Genomic DNA, 19,602 nt, shown 5'->3' with positions numbered 1-19,602 from the left:
ATATAAGTACAATATATGTTGTTTAATGATACTGCTAAGGATAGAACAATAGAAATTACTAAAAGGATAATTGTAATAGTTGCACAAAGCTAAGACGTACCTATACAGGCAAAATGGAACTGAGATTAATATTTCAAAACTAGCACATCAGAAAGTCAATAAGGAAGTAAGAGAAGAATTTTGGCTGTGGTTATTATTTTTACTATTATGGATTCCTCTTTTTGTGTTTTCTGTTTTCCATTGTTTGCGGACTTGGTTGCAATGTGCTTAGTGTCTTTCATTTCATGTTGCTTTTTATTTTGGATCAGTCGTAATTATATGACTCATTCCTCTTTTTTTCCTTTTTAATTGTTCTTTTTGCCTATTTCATTCTGATTCATACAAAAAATTGTACTTGCTTTTTGTAATATTACAACGTTTACTGACCAATTTTCTTCTCTGGTCTCTCTGTTTTTCAATCATTTTTGTTGATTTTACGTTTGATTTTGATTTTAAACTTTTAAGAAACAGTTGAACGGACCGCAGGAGCAACAAGATCCCTACCTGCTACTTATTCATACAAGCCATTCTTTTCAACAAGACCATATCAGTCATGGACAACAGCTCCAATTACAGTGCCTGGACAAACTAAATCAGGCTTCACCTCCCTATCGAGCTCTTCCTCCAATACTCCTACAGCTTCCCCATTAAAATCAATATGGTCTGTTTCTTCTGCTTCTCCAATCAAATCCACGTTAGGAGCTTCTACTACCTCTTCAGTTAAATCTGTTAATGACGTAGCATCTCCAATTAGATCATTTCGGACAATCTCTTCACCAATAAAAACCGTTGTATCACAGCCTCCATATAATATCCAAGTTTCTTCTGGTTCTTTTGTCAGAGCTCCTGCAGTAACAGAAGCCAGTAATTTAAAAGGGATGGCATCCACTTCAACATTTCCTTCTCGGACATCTCCAGTGACTACAGCAGGGTCTCTTTTGGAGAGATCATCCATCACCATGACACCTCCAGCATCCCCCAAATCGAACATTAACATGTATTCTTCAAGTTTGCCATTTAAGTCTATCATTACATCAGCATCACCACTTTTAACTTCACCTTTAAAGTCAGTGGTTTCTCCTGCTAAGTCAGCAGTTGATGCTGTTTCACCATCTAAAGTCATGACGACTTCATCTCTCTCATCACCTGTGAAACATATACCTGGGCCTACAGATGTAGCATTGGTTAATGGATCCGTGTCACCTCTGAAATATCCATCCTCTGCCAATGTAATAACTGGATCCAAAACTGCAGCTATGTTTCAAGACAAGATCTCTGCAGCTACAGATTCTGCAGGATGTGCTGCTAATCTAGCCACTGATACAGTTGAGAAAGTATTTCCGACCACTACTACAATGCCATTTTCTCCACTCAGGGCATTTGTGTCTTCAACACCATCTGCTTTTCAGTCAATAAGAACTCCTTCTGCAGGTGCACTATATACATCTTTTGGGTCAATATCTGCAACTACCTCATCAGTAACTTCATCAACAATAACAGTGCCAGTATATTCTCTAGTCAATGTTTTATCTGAACCAGCATTAAAGAAGCTTCCAGAGTCTTCACTTACAAAATCAGCAGCTGCATTACTATCACCTGGTAAAACATTGACTACAGAGACACGTACACAGCCTCACTTTAATCGGACTTCATCTCCTATGAAATCATCCTTGTTTTTAGCACCTTCTGCTCTTAAATTGTCTACACCATCTTCTTTATCCTCCAGCCAGGAGATATTGAAAGATGTTGCTGAAATGAAAGAGGACCTAATCAGGATGACTGCAATATTGCAGACAGATGTAACGGAGGACAAGCCATTCCAACCTGAACTAACAAAAGAGGGTAGAATTGATGATGAAGAACCTTTTAAAATTGTTGAGAAAGTAAAAGAAGACTTGGTAAAAGTTAGTGAGATACTGAAAAAAGATGTGTGTTTAGAAAATAAAGAGTCGACCAGAGTGTCAAAAAGCGATAAAGGACACTTATCTGAAGATGAATGGGTAGAGTTCAGTACAGAGGAGATTGATGAAGCAAGACAGCAGGCTATAACATGCCATCCTGTTCCAGAAAAAGGGCAAATTAAAGCTAAAGCCGCATCTGAAAAGGATTACAATTTGGCAAAAGTTATTGATTATTTAACAAATGATATTGGTAGTAGTTCATTGGCAAACATAAAGTACAAGTTTGAAGAGGGGAAAAAAGATGAAGAGAGACAAAAACGCATTTTAAAACCAGTGATTGCTTTACAGGAACATAAACTTAAAATGCCTCCAGCCTCCATGAGGCCTTCTACTTCAGAAAAAGAATTATGTAAAATCGCAGATTCCTTTTTTGGAACAGATACTATTTTAGAATCTCCAGATGATTTTTCTCAACATGACCAAGATAAAAGTCCTTTGTCTGACAGTGGCTTTGAAACAAGAAGTGAAAAAACACCTTCAGCCCCACAAAGTGCTGAAAGCACAGGGCCAAAACCACTTTTCCATGACGTACCCATCCCTCCTGTTATTACAGAAACAAGAACTGAAGTAGTTCATGTTATCCGCAGCTATGAACCATCATCAGAAGAGATTCCAGAGCAGCAAACAGAGGACCTACCTTCATTGAAACCTGCACTTACTTTAATGGAGTTGGAACAAAAACCCACTGGGTCTATTAAAGAAAAGGTTAAAGCATTTCAAATGCAAACCAGCAGCAGTGAAGAAGATGACCACAAGTGTGTTCTTAGCAAAGGTGTCCGGGTGAAAGAAGAAACTCACATCACTACTACTACTAGAATGGTTTATCATAAACCTCCATGCACTGAAAGTACCTCGGAAAGAATTGAGGAAACAATGTCTGTTCATGACATAATGAAAGCCTTTCAATCAGGACGTGACCCTTCCAAAGAACTGGCAGGTCTGTTTGAACATAAATCGTCAGTAACATCAGATGTTAGCAAGTCTGCTGAAACTTCACCACAACATGCAGAGAAGGACAGCAAAATGAAACCCAAACTGGAGCGTATAATAGAGGTCCATATTGAAAAAGGTAATCAAGCTGAACCTACTGAAGTCATTATTAGAGAAACAAAAAAGCATCCAGAAAAAGAAATGTATGTATATCAGAAAGACTTACCTCGGGGAGATATTAACTTAAAAGGTTTGGAAAAACATGATACTTTTCCTTGTTCTGATGAACAAGGTCAGCAAGAAGAAGAAGAGCTAACAGCTGAAGAGTCACTTCCTTCTTATCTGGAATCTTCTAGAGTAAACACTCCTGTGTCTCAGGAAGAAGACAGTCGCCCTAGTTCTGCTCAACTCCTGTCTGATGACTCTTACAAAACACTGAAGCTTTTGAGTCAACACTCAATAGAATACCATGATGATGAGTTGTCAGAATTAAGAGGGGAGTCTTACAGGTTTGCTGAGAAAATGCTTCTTTCAGAAAAGCTAGATGTGTCTCATTCTGATACTGAGGAGTCAGTTACTGACCATGCTCTACCCCTTAGTTCAGAGTTACAGGGGTCTGATAAACAATGCAGAGAAAAAGTAGCCACTGCCCCCAAAAAAGAAATTCTTTCCAAAATCTATAAAGATGTGTCCGAAAATGGTGTAGGTAAAATGTCTAAAGATGATCATTATGATAAAGTGACAGTGTTACACTACACTGGAGATGTTAGTAGTCCAAAACATGCCATGTGGATGCGCTTTACTGAGGACAGATTAGACAGAGGTAGAGAAAAGATGATGTATGAAGACAGGGTGGACAGGACTGTTAAGGAAGCAGAAGAAAAACTGACTGAAGTATCACAGTTTTTTCGGGACAAAACAGAAAAGTTGAATGATGAGCTACAATCTCCAGAGAAAAAGCAACATAAAAAAAATGGCAAAGAAATGCATTCTAGTCATAGCTCTGCCAGCAGCAGCCCTGAAAAAGTACTGCTCACTGAAATAGTGACATTGAGTGATGACTGGAGTAAAGTACAGCAGTATGGGCATGATGGAAAGTGTTCTCCAAAAGCCGATGAAAGAAAAGCAGCAAGTTTGCCCAGCAGTCCTGAAAGAAGGATTCTTGCTCAACAAACAGGGGACTGTAAACAAACTATGGAACACAAAGGAAATGCTCCACAGAGTAAACCAACTGAAGCTTCACAGACTGGATTTCAGCTAAAACAATCCAAGCTTAATTCCATTAAACTTAAATTTGAACAAAGTATAAGTCCAAGGACTAAAGATCTATCTCAAGAAGAAAAAAAGGAAGATAGTCAATCCAAAATTCCAGTAAAGAAATTACAAGAAAGCAAACTACCAGTGTATCAGTTTTATGCAAGAGAAAAGCACCCAAAGCAAATAGATCTGACAGAAGGAAATACATCATTGCAAAAAGAATTTACTACTATGAAATTGAAAGAAGATAATGTCCAAGGTAAAGGAAAAGTTATAGAAGACATTTGTGCTTCAAAGGTACAGGAACAGAGCACTGAAACATCAAGTAAAAGTCTGCTAGAATATACTTCTGAACAGCAAGCTAAAGACTTGGCATATAGCTCAGACTTACCAGCTAAGGGACATTGGGACAAAAAAATCTATCGAACATGGGAAAGTCCTGGAGCTTCTAACCATAAAGCACAAAAAGAAAAGCTTTCCCATGTACTTGTTCAAGATATGGTGAAAGAAAACCATGTTGACTATGCTGAGACTAAAACTAACAAAAAGAGTGAATTTATCACTGTGACAGAGTGTGAACACAAATTGCCAACACATGGATCCCATTCAAAGGAGATGAAGGAAATGACTGTAAAATCTCCATCAAAAAAGGTTCTATACAGAGAGTTTGTTGTCAGAGAAGGGGAATACACCAATGAAATGACAGATAAAACTTCAAAAAGAAAGGAATTGACTGTGTCCCACATTCCAGTCAGAATTTCTGAGGAGAAAAGAATTTCATCTCCTACCATTCTTGATAGTGTTTATGATCAGTCAAAAAAAGCAGTATATGAACTGTCAGCTAAAGTGTCCCGGTCAACTATGATTAAGGAGCAAGTTCAGAGAGAATTTGATTATGTAGAAGATGAAAAAATAAAGCATTCAAAAGTCACTAAAGTTACCAAGCAACAAGGTTCCATAGTGTTAAGTCCTCCTGTGGAGGAAACTGAAATATCCCCTAGCAAATCACCTGATTCTTTAGACATTAGTCCTGGAAAGGAATCTCCTTCAAGTGAGGTATTTGACCCTAGTCCCCTTGATTACTTGGATAAAGTTGCACCTTTAGTAAATAGTGAGGGAGTGAAAGAGGTAAAGACTTTGCCAGTTTATGTCAGTTTTGTTCAAGTAGGAAAGCAGTATGAAAAGGAGGTGCAACAAGGAAATGTAAAAAAATTTGTAAGTCAGGAAAGTAAGACAGTACAAGAGACTAGGGGGACATTTTATACAGCTAGACAGCAAAAACAACCGCCTTCTCCACAAGGTAGTCCAGAAGATGACACTCTAGAACAAGTATCCTTTATAGATAGCTCTGGGAAAAGCCCTTTAACACCAGAAACACCCAGCTCAGAGGAAGTGAGTTATGAGTTTACCTCTAAAACACCCGACTCACTAATAGCTTATATACCAGGCAAGCCCAGTCCCATACCTGAGGTTTCTGAGGAATCAGAAGAGGAAGCAGAGGCTAAGTCAACCTCTGTAAAACACATAGCAGTGGAAGCACCAAAAATTGACAAAATATTGCCTAATAATATAAACAAAGATTCTAACAAAAGACCCAAAAGTAACAGAGTTGCCTACATTGAATTCCCACCTCCTCCACCATTAGATGCAGATCAATCTGATTCAGAAAAGAATCATCGTTATTCCCCTGAGAGTGAAATGGAGATGATAGAAGTAAATCTGCAAGATGAATATGACAAATGTCAACTGGCTGAACCAGTCATAAGAGTACAGCCACCTTCCCCTGTGCCACCGGGAGCAGATGTCAGTGACTCTAGTGATGATGAATCACTCTATCAACCAGTTCCATTAAAAAAGTATACTTTTAAATTAAAAGAAGTTGAAGATGACCAGAAAGAAGTCTCAAAACCCAAAGTTTCTGACAAGAGTCAGAACCAGAAAGAGTTAGGGGATCCCGGTTCTGGAAAACCTAATGAGTTTGACATTGGTCTTGAGTCACCCCAGAATGACATAGCACAAAATGGGACTAATGACCAGTCTATCACCGAGTGTTCCATAGCAACCACTGCAGAATTCTCTCATGATACAGATGCAACTGAAATTGACTCTCTCGACGGTTATGATTTACAAGATGAAGACGATGGTTTAACTGAGAGTGATTCTAAACTTGCAGGTCCAGCAGTAGAAACCAAAAAGGATATATGGACTACAGAGGGCATTTTAAAACAGACTGATCGTTGCTTTAGCCAAAGTAAGCTGGAAGTTATTGAGGAGGAAGGAAAGATAGGCGCTGAAGAAGACAAGGCACTTTCAAAAGGTCCAGGTTCTGAAAAGAATGCAGATAAGACTGAGCAGAAGTCAGGTGCACAGTTTTTCACCTTGGAAGGCAGACACCCTGACAGAACTGTGTTTCCTGATTCGTATTTCAGTTACAAAGTAGATGAAGAATTTGCAACACCTTTTAAAACAGTAGCTACCAAAAGTCTAGATTTTGATCCATGGTCCAGTAATCGAGGAGATGATGAAGTATTTGAAACTAAATCAAGGGATGATGAGGCTAAGCCATTTGGTCTGGCAGTAGAAGACAGATCGCAAGCAACGACACCTGATACAACTCCAGCCAGAACTCCAACGGATGAAAGTACTCCAACTAGTGAGCCCAACCCCTTCCCATTTCATGAAGGGAAGATGTTTGAGATGACTCGCAGTGGTGCAATTGACATGAGCAAGAGGGATTTTGTTGAAGAAAGACTCCAATTTTTTCAGATTGGTGAGCATACTTCTGAAGGGAAGTCAGGGGACAAGGGGGAAGGGGATAAAAGTACAGTAACTGCCATCACACAGCCACAGTCAGGGGACAGCATTGTAGAAACAAACTTAGAGAGACAAGTAGAAACAACAGCAGTTGAACATAAGCCCATCATCCAGGCCAGTGGAGATTGTATGGAAGCCACACTTGGTAGTAATTCTCTGGAGAAATCATCGACAACTGTTAACACTTCTAAAGTTGATCCCAAATTGCGCACACCTATTAAAATGGGAATTTCTGCTTCCACGATGACTCTGAAGAAAGATGGCCCTGGAGAAGTGACAGATAAGATAGAAGCTGCGATGCCCAGCGGTCAGGGATTAGAAAATGAAAATGTAGTAGTGATTACAAGTTCAGCTACTAGCGAGAGAAGCTGTAGGCAAAAAGAAAAACTTGATTTTCAAAAAGATAATTTTAATAACAACAACAATTTGGATTCATCTGCTAGCCATACAAATAATAATACCTGTAATGTAGAGCTAAAAGAACATTGTGAATCCAAGTGTTCCATACAGAAAGCTAACCAAATGAAAAGCACTTCAGGAAAAGGGACAGGGGCAACACAAGGACACAGAATAACAGATAAGCAAAAAGTACAAGGACAGCAGCAAAGGTCAAAGGAGTTGGTAGGGAGTAGAGCAAAATCAAAACTTCCCATAAAGGCCAGTTCAGTAAAAGAAGTCGTCCCACAAAATAATGTCCAAAAAAGTACAGCGAGTAAAGTGAGACAGGCTAGTAAACCCGACAAAATAAAACAAAATAATTCTTCTCCATGTCTAGAAGTAAAATCTAAGATTCCAATAAAAAATACACCCAGAAAAAATCTAGCTATATCTAGAAAAACACCAACAATGCAAAAGCAAGAGCAGTTAGAGAAAGGAAAAATCAAACAGCTTCCTTCCAAATTACCAGTAAAGGTAAGGTCTACCTCCATCACAATGACAACAGTGAAAGTAAGGAAAAATCAGCTTAGGGAGGTATGTAAACATTCTATTGAATATTTTAAGGGAATTAGTGGTGAGACATTAAAGCTTGTGGATCGTCTATCTGATGAAGAGAAAAAGATGCAGTCAGAGGTGTCTGATGATGAAGAAGACAGTTCATCAAGAAATACATCATCAGAAGCTACTCAAGTTTACCAGCCTTCCATTACATCGAAGTCTGCTAGAGATATGAGAACAGAGGCAGCATCTTTAAAATCAAAGATTGAAAAGGTCGACAGTGAGAGGAGGAGAAGTAAGAGGACTGGTGAGAATGAAGGCAGTCAGGTTTCTGGAGCTCTCATGGCTCACCTCGTGGAGATCAAGCCTAGTTTGTAAAACTTTCAACTTGTTGATCCTAGTGCATGAACTGTTGTGATTGCCTGTGGAGTGACTTTCTGTAGTTCTCATTCTGTCATTGTCATCTGTATGTGCTGTCTTATACTCTTCTTTCTTCCTTTAAACAAATTCTATATTGTAGACAGCTAGTGAAGCATGCCGAAGACATTGATGTAATTCAGGACTTTGAAAGATTTATTTTGTGACAGCAAATTTCATTCTGTCAAAGTAGAGAAAATAGATGTTAATCCCACCCTGGTGTTTTTCACCAGTAATAGAAACATTTGTGTATAGTCCAGTAGCTAGAACGTCAGCATGTTTGGTCTCATACTACAACATCATGTAGTTTGACATTTGACTTTAGACAGGTGAAAATATAAAAGCTGTGACAAAGAAATTATTTTGTAGGTTATTAAGACACAATCATTTTAGTATACAGTCTGAACACCAGCAACTTGGTAAAATTAAAATATTATAAACTATTGTCCAGTGTTGTAGGTTTCTTTACAAAATCTTTTTAATCAAGAAATTGTAAATCACAGGTCCACAGAGTCCATGTGAACGAACAGACATAAGGATGGCAATTGTAGCTGATCATCTGGGACTCAGCTGGACAGGTACGTTTTTATGCTGTCAGACTGAAATTGAACTTAGCAATTATTTTTGCAGATCATCTTTTATAGTCGGATACCACAAGTTCTTTATTGACTTGACCATATTCAGTTCCCATAGAAGTCACTCAGGATTGAGGGTTCTGTGCACATTGTCGGCGGTGCTCTCTAACTCCCAAAAGTGGAGTCCGTATCAGTTTGTTGTAAATTATTAAACATTTCAATAGATTTTCAGTTAAAAGAAGAAACCTCGCAGGAAATGCTAATGGTAGAATTGTCTTGTCATTGATCAGTAAATAAACAAACACTTTTATTTAAAATGGTGAAAAAAATTTATTCTCCTTAAATCTTGTTCTGGGAATAGTTGGCACAAATGGGTTGAGAGGGTTGAGAACCTGCTGGCTGGACACTCATCTGGTGTAATATGGCATTTCCTGTTGTCCTGTGTCCTGATTTTCCAAAGCACTGAGCACCACAAGCTCCCAATGGCTTCAGCAACATTTACAGGTGTTCAGCATCTCTGAGAATAAGGCCCATAACAGTAATTGTAGTAGTCCTACAGTTCTACACCGTACAGCAATGCAAATCAACTTGTATCATAAACTCAGCTTGTTGTACTGTGTCACCCTGTATCAGTGATTATAGTGTAGATGAAGAGAGATATGTAATAATCTGGATATCAAGCATATATAGGATACAAGATTTTAAAAATCAACAGCAATGAGGTAACCTCTGCAGAGATTTTGTTCACAATTTTTACCTTACAGCAGTGTGTGTACTTGATACAGGTATGATAATACCTACCAGGGATATGATTACAAGATATGGCATGATGTCTTTCTGTGAAATTTTAATACCCCTGGTTGTAATTATCTCATAAATTAATTATAAACTATGTTTCAGATTTTTTTTACATTAATTCATCTGTGTGACCGAATAAAGCTGTTACTTTTACAGAATTGGCAAGATAAGACTCACATGATGATAATGGTATATTTTTTCTTGCTTTATAGAACTGGCAAGAGAACTGAATTTTTCTGTGGATGAAATTAATCAAATCCGTGTAGAAAACCCAAATTCTCTGATTGCTCAGAGTTTCATGTTATTAAAAAAATGGGTTACCAGAGATGGGAAAAATGCTACAAGTAAGTTCAGAGCAGTTATTGTTGGTTATAAATTATACACAACTTCATATGTTGCCATATTCTAAATAGTGTAGTTCCCATCATCTTTATTATTTGGACATGAATATGAAAACGTCATAAAGCTTTTCTAAGTAGCACTCATGAAATAACATTTCCTGCTCTAGCTATTTTTACCAGGGTTAAAGAAATTACAATATGTATTCACTTGGTAATTACCGTATCTATTTATGTAGTTGCTTCATTTGAATCATTGCATACTGGAAGAGAAGAGAGAGGGTAAACCTTCACTTCTTGGCCTTCATAGTAGGACAGTCGTGTCCTCTACCATCTTCCAACTCATACATTCCTAGTTTAGCTCAGTTAAATCTCCGTCCTAGCTCTCCCGATCAGCTCCAATATGTGTCACTGGCCTGATCTGTCTTCTGAATGCCTGTTATTCTCCAGGCATATGTAAAGGAATGAGGATAATTGAGGATAATTTTTCTTCAAGTTTTCAACTGTCCTTTTTCACTAGTTTTGTCACTAAAACCGCTGACAAATGTGTACTGTTTATAAGTACTCAGCCTGTACCCTGGGGTGGGCTGCATGTGTCAGCAGGACAGAATCCCCTGTAAGAGGTTGCAGAGTGGATGCTGAACCACCCTGTTGCCATTATTGCAGCCATTATACATGCTGAGCCCTCCCCCTCCCGCACGATGTATGGGTTTGGCCAGTGAGTCTGGAGAGTTGTGATTCCACCAGCCATGCTCTATCATCACCCCTAGTCCCCTGCAAAAGATGCAGATGCACTGTATGGACTTCCCCACCAGACCCATCCCTGTTTCAGCTGAGCTGCACTGATTTCACTTTGTTCAGATCCTTCTCTGCCTGGGAGAGGGAGAGGACCCTTTCTGTCCCTAGATCTTTAGGGGGCATATCTAATAATTTAACAGAAATAAAAATCTGAAATGTAAGGATGAATGTGAAAGGGATCCATCCCTTAGGGTCATTTGCAGAAATACCATCTGCCCAACAAGATTTCTCTACATCTAAATACCATCACATTTATTAGAGAGATGGGGTGGGTGAGATAATATCTTTTATTGGACCAACTTCTGTTGGTGAAAGAGACAAGCTTTCAAGCTACCCAGAGTTCTTCCAAAAGCTTGTCTCTCTCACCAACAGAAGTTGGTCTAAATAAAGGATATGATTACCTCACCCATCCTGTCTCTCTAATACAATGGTACTGACGTGGCTACAGCAAAACCACACATCCCATTTATTGATCATTAGCCCTATGTTCAGTCACCTGTTGTTCCAAAGTCTACCATGGCATCCTTAGTGGAAGGATATTTTGTTCTTATAGTGAGGAAATATATTCTTTAGGAACCCTCTGGTCTCAGTCATGTTGCTTCTAATGATGATCAAAAACAATGTAATTACCTTGTGAAAGAGAATCATACTAGACATTGTATGCCTCATATAAATATGCCACAGAATGATTTTAGACAAGCTAATAAATATAACTTTCCAGAACCAAACAAAAGCACTAAGGTGAAACATATGTCTCAGCATCTTTTAATTAATCCAGTACAATTGAGACTGAGGTAAACAATTACATAGCTCAAAGATAACTGAGTTTTTTTTCTGATGTTTCTTATTATATTTTCCAGCTGATGCCTTAACCTCTGTATTGACAAAAATTAACCGAATAGATATTGTGACCCTGTTGGAAGGACCAATATTTGATTATGGAAACATTTCAGGCACCAGAAGTTTTGCAGATGAAAATAACGTTTTTCATGATCCCGTTGATGGTAATTGAATTATGTGCACATATTTATTTCAGTAATATGTCCAATAATACAGAAAAATATTATAAACAGACCTTTTCTCAAAAGACAGTAAATTGTGAAGGACTAATTAATTTCTTTTCATTTTAAAGTTTTTTTTTCTCTCTTTAAAATCACAATTATGGTACTTAGAATTGCTTTGTTTTTTAAAAGTTCATAAATGCAATATGAAATGCAAAACTCTAATACACATTTGTATAGTATTTTCAACTTTCATTTTATGTCAGCTTGTGTCTCAAAAGGTAAGGGTCCAATCCTGAAAATATACACATGAAAAAAGTTGTTCCCACTAATTTCAATGTAGATTGATCAGGCACTTCAGTGTTTTTCAATTTCAGTTGTCAAATGAAAAATCATACACTTAGACAGTTGCTCATGCATTAAAAATTATTTGTAATGTAGATGGTGGTATACTGTCCCCCCCACACTACCAGGAGAAAAGGTATCTGTCAGTCTTATCTCCATAAATTAGGCATTAGGAAATCTTCTCCTAAAAATAAATGAGTGGTTAGTAATGGCATGTACACTAAAATAATTTGCAATTTACTGATATGCAGCTTTGAGAAAAATGAATTTATTCATAATTTATACTTGAGGACTTTCAGAAATTAAACCTTCATTTTCCATATATAAAATGGCAATATAAAATTTTTTCATGAGAAAATATCAATTTTACATAAGTGGAAACTTGTAATAGTTTTCACCCTACAACTATACAAGATAATTATAGAGTAATTTGGGTTAATTTTGAGCCAGATATTGTAAGTCAAGAATTGCAGGACAAATGGTGTTCTGATTATACAACAGAATAGCAATAAGCAAACGTATACTTTGTATTTGTCCTGTGGAGCCACTAATTACTGCTATTTCTTTTTTGAAATTACCTTTAAGATACACTGGTGGCACTGGTCACCTAATCTCTGATTTAAAACCCTGTCAATCTTAAAATCTTATATACAATTCAAGTCTTATGTACAAAACATCCTCTTTTGTATATATTTTCTTCAAATGTGTATTGGTCTTAATCTTCTTCCTGCATTACACTGGGATTTTCTGATCATTAGACTATATAAGTTTAATGTGCTCCATTATTAAGCAGCAGCTTTGTTCATTGAATCATTGCATTGCAGGAATAATTTTCTGTTTACATTTTAAGAAAGTTCCTCTTGAAATGTTGCTTGTGCCTTTTAATCGTAGCAGCAGTGTTTTTATAAAGAAAATGTGCTTCTCCACAGTTACTTTCTGTCTCTCCTCTTCTCTTCTCCTCACCTTCCTCAAATTTCCTTTCCTCACCAAGACCAGACCGCTCTTTACCTTTCTCTCAGCTGATACAGAAAAAATCCTGTTGCTACACCTCCCTCAACAGGCACCACAATGTGAACTTAACCCCCAAACATGTCTTCCTTTCCTAGGATATTCAGCCTAATATTTGTTTACTGGAGTGTAAATTTACATTTCATTGTCATTCATTTGTGTGTATTCAGTCTAATCCTTGAGAATGATTTTCCCATGTCTTCATTACTTATCTTTTCTTTTCTCTCTTTATTTGATCAGTGTTTCTGATTGTACCCATGTCACCAAGATCTCCTCAGTCTCCAAGATCACCAAGATCTCCTTACTCACTACAATCCTCTCATCTATATAACTTTACTGTACCAGAAATTTTTATATAGATTCTTCCCCTGTTGTGTTTGTGATCTGTAATCCTTTTCCTGACACCTTTTTTTTTTAGATTTTATTCTGCTGTATTTTAAGATCTACTCTTCTTTCTTAGCCACACTGAGATTCATTTCTATTCTTTGTTCCTTAACAATTATATTCTTGTGGCTCAGTGATTAAATTGGAGTATACTAGTGCACAGTATTGTAAGTATTGTGTAATTTTTAAAACTAGGATATTAAAAATGTGGACCTGTTTTAGACATAGATATCTGCAACAACAACAAAAATACCCCTACCCACACACACACAACACACAACACAACCTGGCTGTCCAGCATTATGAGCAGATTCTTCCTTTAGATTATATTCATTAAGTTTGCATGAACCAAAACAAAGAGAGTGAGAGTTACATAATTTGGCCACAAAATACCATGTTAGATATAAAGGACCACCAACTCTATCCATATTGATTCCATTTGTTTGCTCATGAGTCAGTGTGCTGTAGCTATAAAAATGTTAAAGTGGCTGCGAAACCATTCATTAGAACCTTTACAGAGTGTTGATTTCTGAAGAAGCAAAAGCAGTAGCTGCCACCATTTTAGCAACTAGCCATTTTAGCTACTCTAATTTGTGTTGCATCCATTTAGGGTAAACCAATAAATCTGTCAAATTTACATTCACACTTAAATGGCTACATCATCTCATTTTAATATTTTCATATTTTCTATAATTCATCAATCATTTTACATGTTTACTTATGTATTGCTCCATACTTCATTGCAGTCAGTCCAAATGTACTGTCTTCCTTAGGTTATCCCACCATTCAAGTGGAACTGGAAACTCCCACTGGGTTGCGCTTCGTGCCACCCACCCCTTTCCATCAAGATGATTTCTTTAGTGATATCTCTAGTATAGAGTCACCCCTTAGAACTCCTAGTAGACTGAGTGATGTGTTAGTGACTTCACAGGGAAATATAGACGGTACAGCATCAGGACCTCCAGTGGTGATTGAAGAAGACACTTCACTGGAAGACAACAAACCTGATTTCTCAGTACCTAAAGAAAGAACACCTAAAGATATGTCTGTAGGCCAGAGCCATTTGGAGGAAGTGGACCTGAATGATTATCCTCGGTATCTTGGTAGTTATGGTGGGATATCAAAAGATGCTAAGTACTCAAAACAAATACAGAGTGAAGAGACTAGTCAAACAGGAGTGAGAACTGAACAGCATGAGAGAGAAAAGTCTGGTACTGATGAGGAGATGACAGAAGAAAAGCTTAAATCTCTGTTTGAGGACATTCATCTTGAAGAAGGAGTTGAGTCTGAGGAGATGACGGAAGAAAAAGTGTGGTCTATTCTTAAAGATGTTCAGCAAGCAGAACAGGAAATGTCTTCAATTACAGGTTGGCAGAGTGAGGCATCAAGTGTCCACATTGAACCACCAACACCTGGGCGCAGAATAAGTGGTGAACTACTAGATCGGCTAGATGATAGGTAAGGATCTGGAATATAGATATTTGTCTCCAAATAAATCATTTTCAATTTTATTTTCACCTCCAGATGTTAGATTTCTAAAAAAAGCCTTCTGAAGCTAGTCAAGTTCATAGCTTGGTTTTAATGTATGTGCATTTCTCACACAAGTCTGGAACACTATCAACAAGGTCCAAGAAAATATATATAATTTTAAATACCTATCATCATTTGGGTCAGATAATTATGCTTTATCTTCTGTTAGATGTAGATTACGTTTTCTATAAAGGTCTGATCCAAAGCCCATTAAAGCCAGTGGAAACACTCCAAAAGTCATTTAGTTCAACTGATCAAGCCCTTAATAAATATCTTGCAACTATGCTTCTCTCCCACTGACAGGTTTAGAATTAGAATAACTTAAAAAACCATTTCTGACAACTAAATATCTAAAGCCAACATTTAAATAATTTGTAAAATATAATAGGTGTCTTAAAGGATGGCATATAACAGGCTTAAGCATCCTCACAGCAAGCAAGAATTTTACTAGTTGCTTAAATGACAGTGCAAATAAAAAGTTAAAAATCAATATTCACTAAAGTATGCTGTTTAAGAATAGACTGTCTTTTAAATGCTATGTCTATGTCACAACAACACTGAAAAAAGTAATTAACAGAGGTTAGATCTATGTTGGAGTTGGAGGTGTAATTCCCAGTTTGGGTAGACATACTTGTGCTAGCACGGATCAAGCTAGCATGCTAAAAATGTCCATTTGGCATGGTAACACGAGTAGGCATGGTAACACAGGATAGGTTAACCGCCCTAGTATGTACCTATGTTTCAGACAGGATCATACTCGTCTGGTTAGCCCACTGCACTGCTATTTTAACACACTGGTTGATCACAGCTAACAAAGGAATGTTTACCCACATTAGAAATTATACTTCCAGCTCCAGTGTAGACATACTGTAAGTATGGTTAGCTTATTGTTTATTTATTCATGCCCCCTACCCAGTGTTCCCTTCCACATCCACAAATGAATTGGTGTCTGTGCCTTGCTCTTGTGGGTTCTCGTCTACAACCCAATTAAGCCAGAAGTAAGTTGTGCTGCTTTCCGCTCCATAATGTGGAACTAGGACCAACGGTGTTAGTATCCTGGGGTAGCTGTACAAAGGAAAGAAGCCTCTACACGGATGTCTCCTACCTGCTTCAGATCTCCAAAAACAGGCAGATTTTGAGGAATGGGAGGGCAACCCGCCTGCTATTTATGCAGAAATACCGTAGAAGAAAACACCACATTCATGGCATTTCCACTCCCATACAGAGAGACTCAAGCACAAATAATAATCAAGCCTGCAATAATATACTTCAGAATACAATCCCAGTAAAATGTATTCATTCTACCATGTGCATGAACTACTCTAGTACTTAGATGATCATCTGTAGTTCATTTTCTGAACAAAAGTGTAAAGCTCACTGGCAATCATGCAACAAGTGCACTTTTTGGAGTCTCCCTTCAACCAGTCTTCACTTCCCGTTTGTCATTTTCTTTGCTGCATTGTCATAATTTATAGGAACATAGCTATGCTGCATCCCTTTTTAAACAATTCTTCACAAGAAATCTGAGAGCTCTTTGGGACAGGGACAGCTCTTACCACATTGTGGATACTACCAGAATACAAATAAATATAATAACAATAATTAATAACAACAGTAATAAGTAGATTTGACCCTTAAGAGTCTCTGAAATAATATATCAGGATTGGTAGTTAATGTGTCTGTTTCAGAGCTAGGTGTTTCCAGTGTCGTCGATGATATTTCTTTTCCATTTTTTAAAAGTAAATGTATTTTTATTTAAAATCATTTAAACAGATTTATGCAGAAGCAAAATATGAACTATGGACAAACAATAAATAAACACTTTATAAAAGCAGAGTCCTGCACTGCTCCACTTCCATTCCCACACCACTCCCTAAATCTCTGTTCCTCTTGCTTGTATATCTTTGTTTTTCCACAAGTAAGGGGTTAATTTTTGCCATATCCCAAATTGTTCAGGATTGTAATGAATCTTATAAATAGGATGCTTATATGAAATAACTTCTGTCACATCAGCCAACCACACCTTTTTAAAAATGGGGCAGAAGAGATTGTCTTCTTTCCAAGGATGAATTGCTTTGCAGAACCAAGGGCATTCATAGTCTATTTCTTGAAAGACTTTGTAGTCCCATGCCTGATATTTCATATGTGGTGGTGAGGTGTAAGGAGCTACTGTAGCTGTTGCCCATTGTATCTACCAAGTCTCTCAACTTGATATTTAGGCTGGATCCTTCGTTCTTAATTTGCACCTTTCAAGAGTGATATCAATTTAAGGGGCAAAATCCACAGCTGGTATAAATCAGCAGAGCTCCACCGATTTACACACCTGAGGATCTGGCTTAAAACATTTTGAGATACTTATTAAGAGCTAGATCCTCTCTCATTGAATTCATTGGGAGTTTTGCCATTGACTTTAGTGGATGCAGGATTTAAGTGATAAGAAATTCAATACTACAATGTGAACGATCTAATATTGGTATGATTTATCCAGAAATAAATTGGATTAATTGAGAAATATACCTAGTTCAGGAGATACTGTACCTGATTAAATAAATTACAGACAGAATACTTAAATGTGTAATTATGTCTTGTTAGCAGGATGTTTATTCTGTTCCATTAGCAACTTGATACAGTTTATTTACCAACTTTGTAGTTTTCTCAGAAAAGAGCTAATTATTTGAGCATCAGTGATATATTGAAAAAAGAAAAGGAGTACTTGTGGCACCTTAGAGACTAACCAATTTATTTGAGCATAAGCTTTCGTGAGCTGCAGCTCACTTCATCGGATGCATACTGTGGAAACTGCAGAAGACATTATATACACAGAGACCATGAAACAATACCTCCTCCCATCCCACTCTCCTGCTGGTAATAGCTTATCTAAAGTGATCACTCTCCTTACAATGTGTATGATAATCAAGGTGGGCCATTTCCAGCACAAATCCAGGTAAATGGCCCACCTTGATTTTCATACACATTGTAAGGAGAGTGGTCACTTTGGATAAGCTATTACCAGCAGGAGAGTGAGTTTGTGTGTGTGGTTTTTGGAGTGGGGTGGGGGGTGAGAAAACCTGGATTTGTGCTGGAAATGGCCCACCTTGGTTATCATACACATTGTAAAGAGAGTGGTCACTTTGGATGGGCTATTACCAGCAGGAGAGTGAGTTTGTGTGGGGAGGGGGGCGGAGGGTGAGAAAACCTGGATTTGTGCTGGAAATGGCCCAACTTGATTATCATACACATTGTAAGGAGAGTGATCACTTTAGATAAGCTATTACCAGCAGGAGAGTGGGATGGGAGGAGGTATTGTTTCATGGTCTCTGTGTATATAATGTCTTCTGCAATTTCCACAGTATGCATCCGATGAAGTGAGCTGCAGCTCACGAAAGCTTATGCTCAAATAAATTGGTTAGTCTCTAAGGTGCCACAAGTACTCCTTTTCTTTTGCGAATACAGACTAACACGGCTGTTACTCTGAAACAAGTGATATATTGAGGTATACGGCCAAATTCAGGCAGAAACTTCAGGGTAGTAAGTAGCAATCAACCAATAGTGTCAGGTGAGTATATATCTCATATATTCATAAGGCCACGTGGACCTCATTTATTCCTCTTCCCCTTCCACCCCCCCAACTGGAAAGGGCTTAGAATAAAAACATGTGGCCTGATTTTCAGTGTTCAATGGGAACTATAAATTCTCAATGCCTTTGCAAGTGAGACCACTCAGGCAGAAACTACTGTACCCAATACAGGAATATTAAATAGCTTGACGTTCACATACTAAATTTAAATCTTAGCTTCTTTTTTTAAAAAGTACAAACTGAGAATATAGGCATCTTACCAGCAAGCTAATTGTTTGGCATTTCTGAAAGCGGTTTGAACGTTGTGTGATTGTTTGTTCTTTATCTTTTGTAGCCCTGACCAATGTAGGGATTCTATTACCTCATACCTGAAAGGAGAAACTGGGAAAGTTGAAGCCAATGGAAGCCGCACAGAAACTACAACAGAAGTAAAGACTAAATCTTATGTTCAAGAGTCTATAAACAAAGTGGGAAAACAGAGTGACAAGGAAACTCTGAAACCAAAAACACGAAGTTCTGTCCATACTGAAGAGCAAACATTATTAACAGCGTATCAGAAATCTTTAGAAGAGACCAGCAAGCCAACAGTAGAAGAGCCTAAAACCTCTGTGCCTGTCAGCATGAAGAAGATGAGCTGGAAAACTCCTGAAGATAGCAAGCCAAGAGCAAACATCCAGGAAGAGACAGGAGCAGCAACGTCTGAACAAAAGGTATGTCCTGCAAGTATTAATCTTCTAGTTGAATACGCATTAATCGACACAAAGTTTTGGAAACTTATAGTGAAATTTGTTTTGTTAACTCATTTTTCTCCCTTTTAACACCAATTTGGTATGATTAATTTACTAAATTACATTAATGGAAATTAATGGTTCAACCACTGAGTTTTGACATATA

The 19,602-nt window shown here is 37.6% G+C and overlaps 1 protein-coding gene across 11 annotated transcripts in view; it reads left to right on the top strand.

The window, feature by feature from the left end:
* Positions 1-19,602, top strand: part of ANK3 (ankyrin 3) — a 557,055-nt gene that overhangs the window by 515,396 nt on the left and 22,057 nt on the right. For 7 of the 11 annotated variants that reach the window (XM_073353398.2, XM_073353395.2, XM_073353399.2 and 4 more), the window contains 6 exons: positions 505-8,244; positions 8,858-8,932; positions 9,940-10,071; positions 11,724-11,867; positions 14,969-15,059; positions 19,043-19,418. In XM_073353398.2, the coding sequence (XP_073209499.2) occupies positions 505-8,244; positions 8,858-8,932; positions 9,940-10,071; positions 11,724-11,867; positions 14,969-15,059; positions 19,043-19,418 (8,558 nt within the window). Of the gene's footprint in view, positions 1-504; positions 8,245-8,857; positions 8,933-9,939; positions 10,072-11,723; positions 11,868-14,374; positions 15,060-19,042; positions 19,419-19,602 lie in introns of all 11 variants that reach the window. The other 4 variants (XM_073353406.2, XM_073353403.2, XM_073353404.2 and 1 more) reach the window with 2 other exon arrangements.

This window comes from Lepidochelys kempii, chromosome 7 (assembly GCF_965140285.1).
Source record: "Lepidochelys kempii isolate rLepKem1 chromosome 7, rLepKem1.hap1, whole genome shotgun sequence".
Classification (NCBI taxonomy): domain Eukaryota; kingdom Metazoa; phylum Chordata; order Testudines; family Cheloniidae; genus Lepidochelys; species Lepidochelys kempii.
This window is presented reverse-complemented; position numbering and strand designations above follow the sequence as displayed.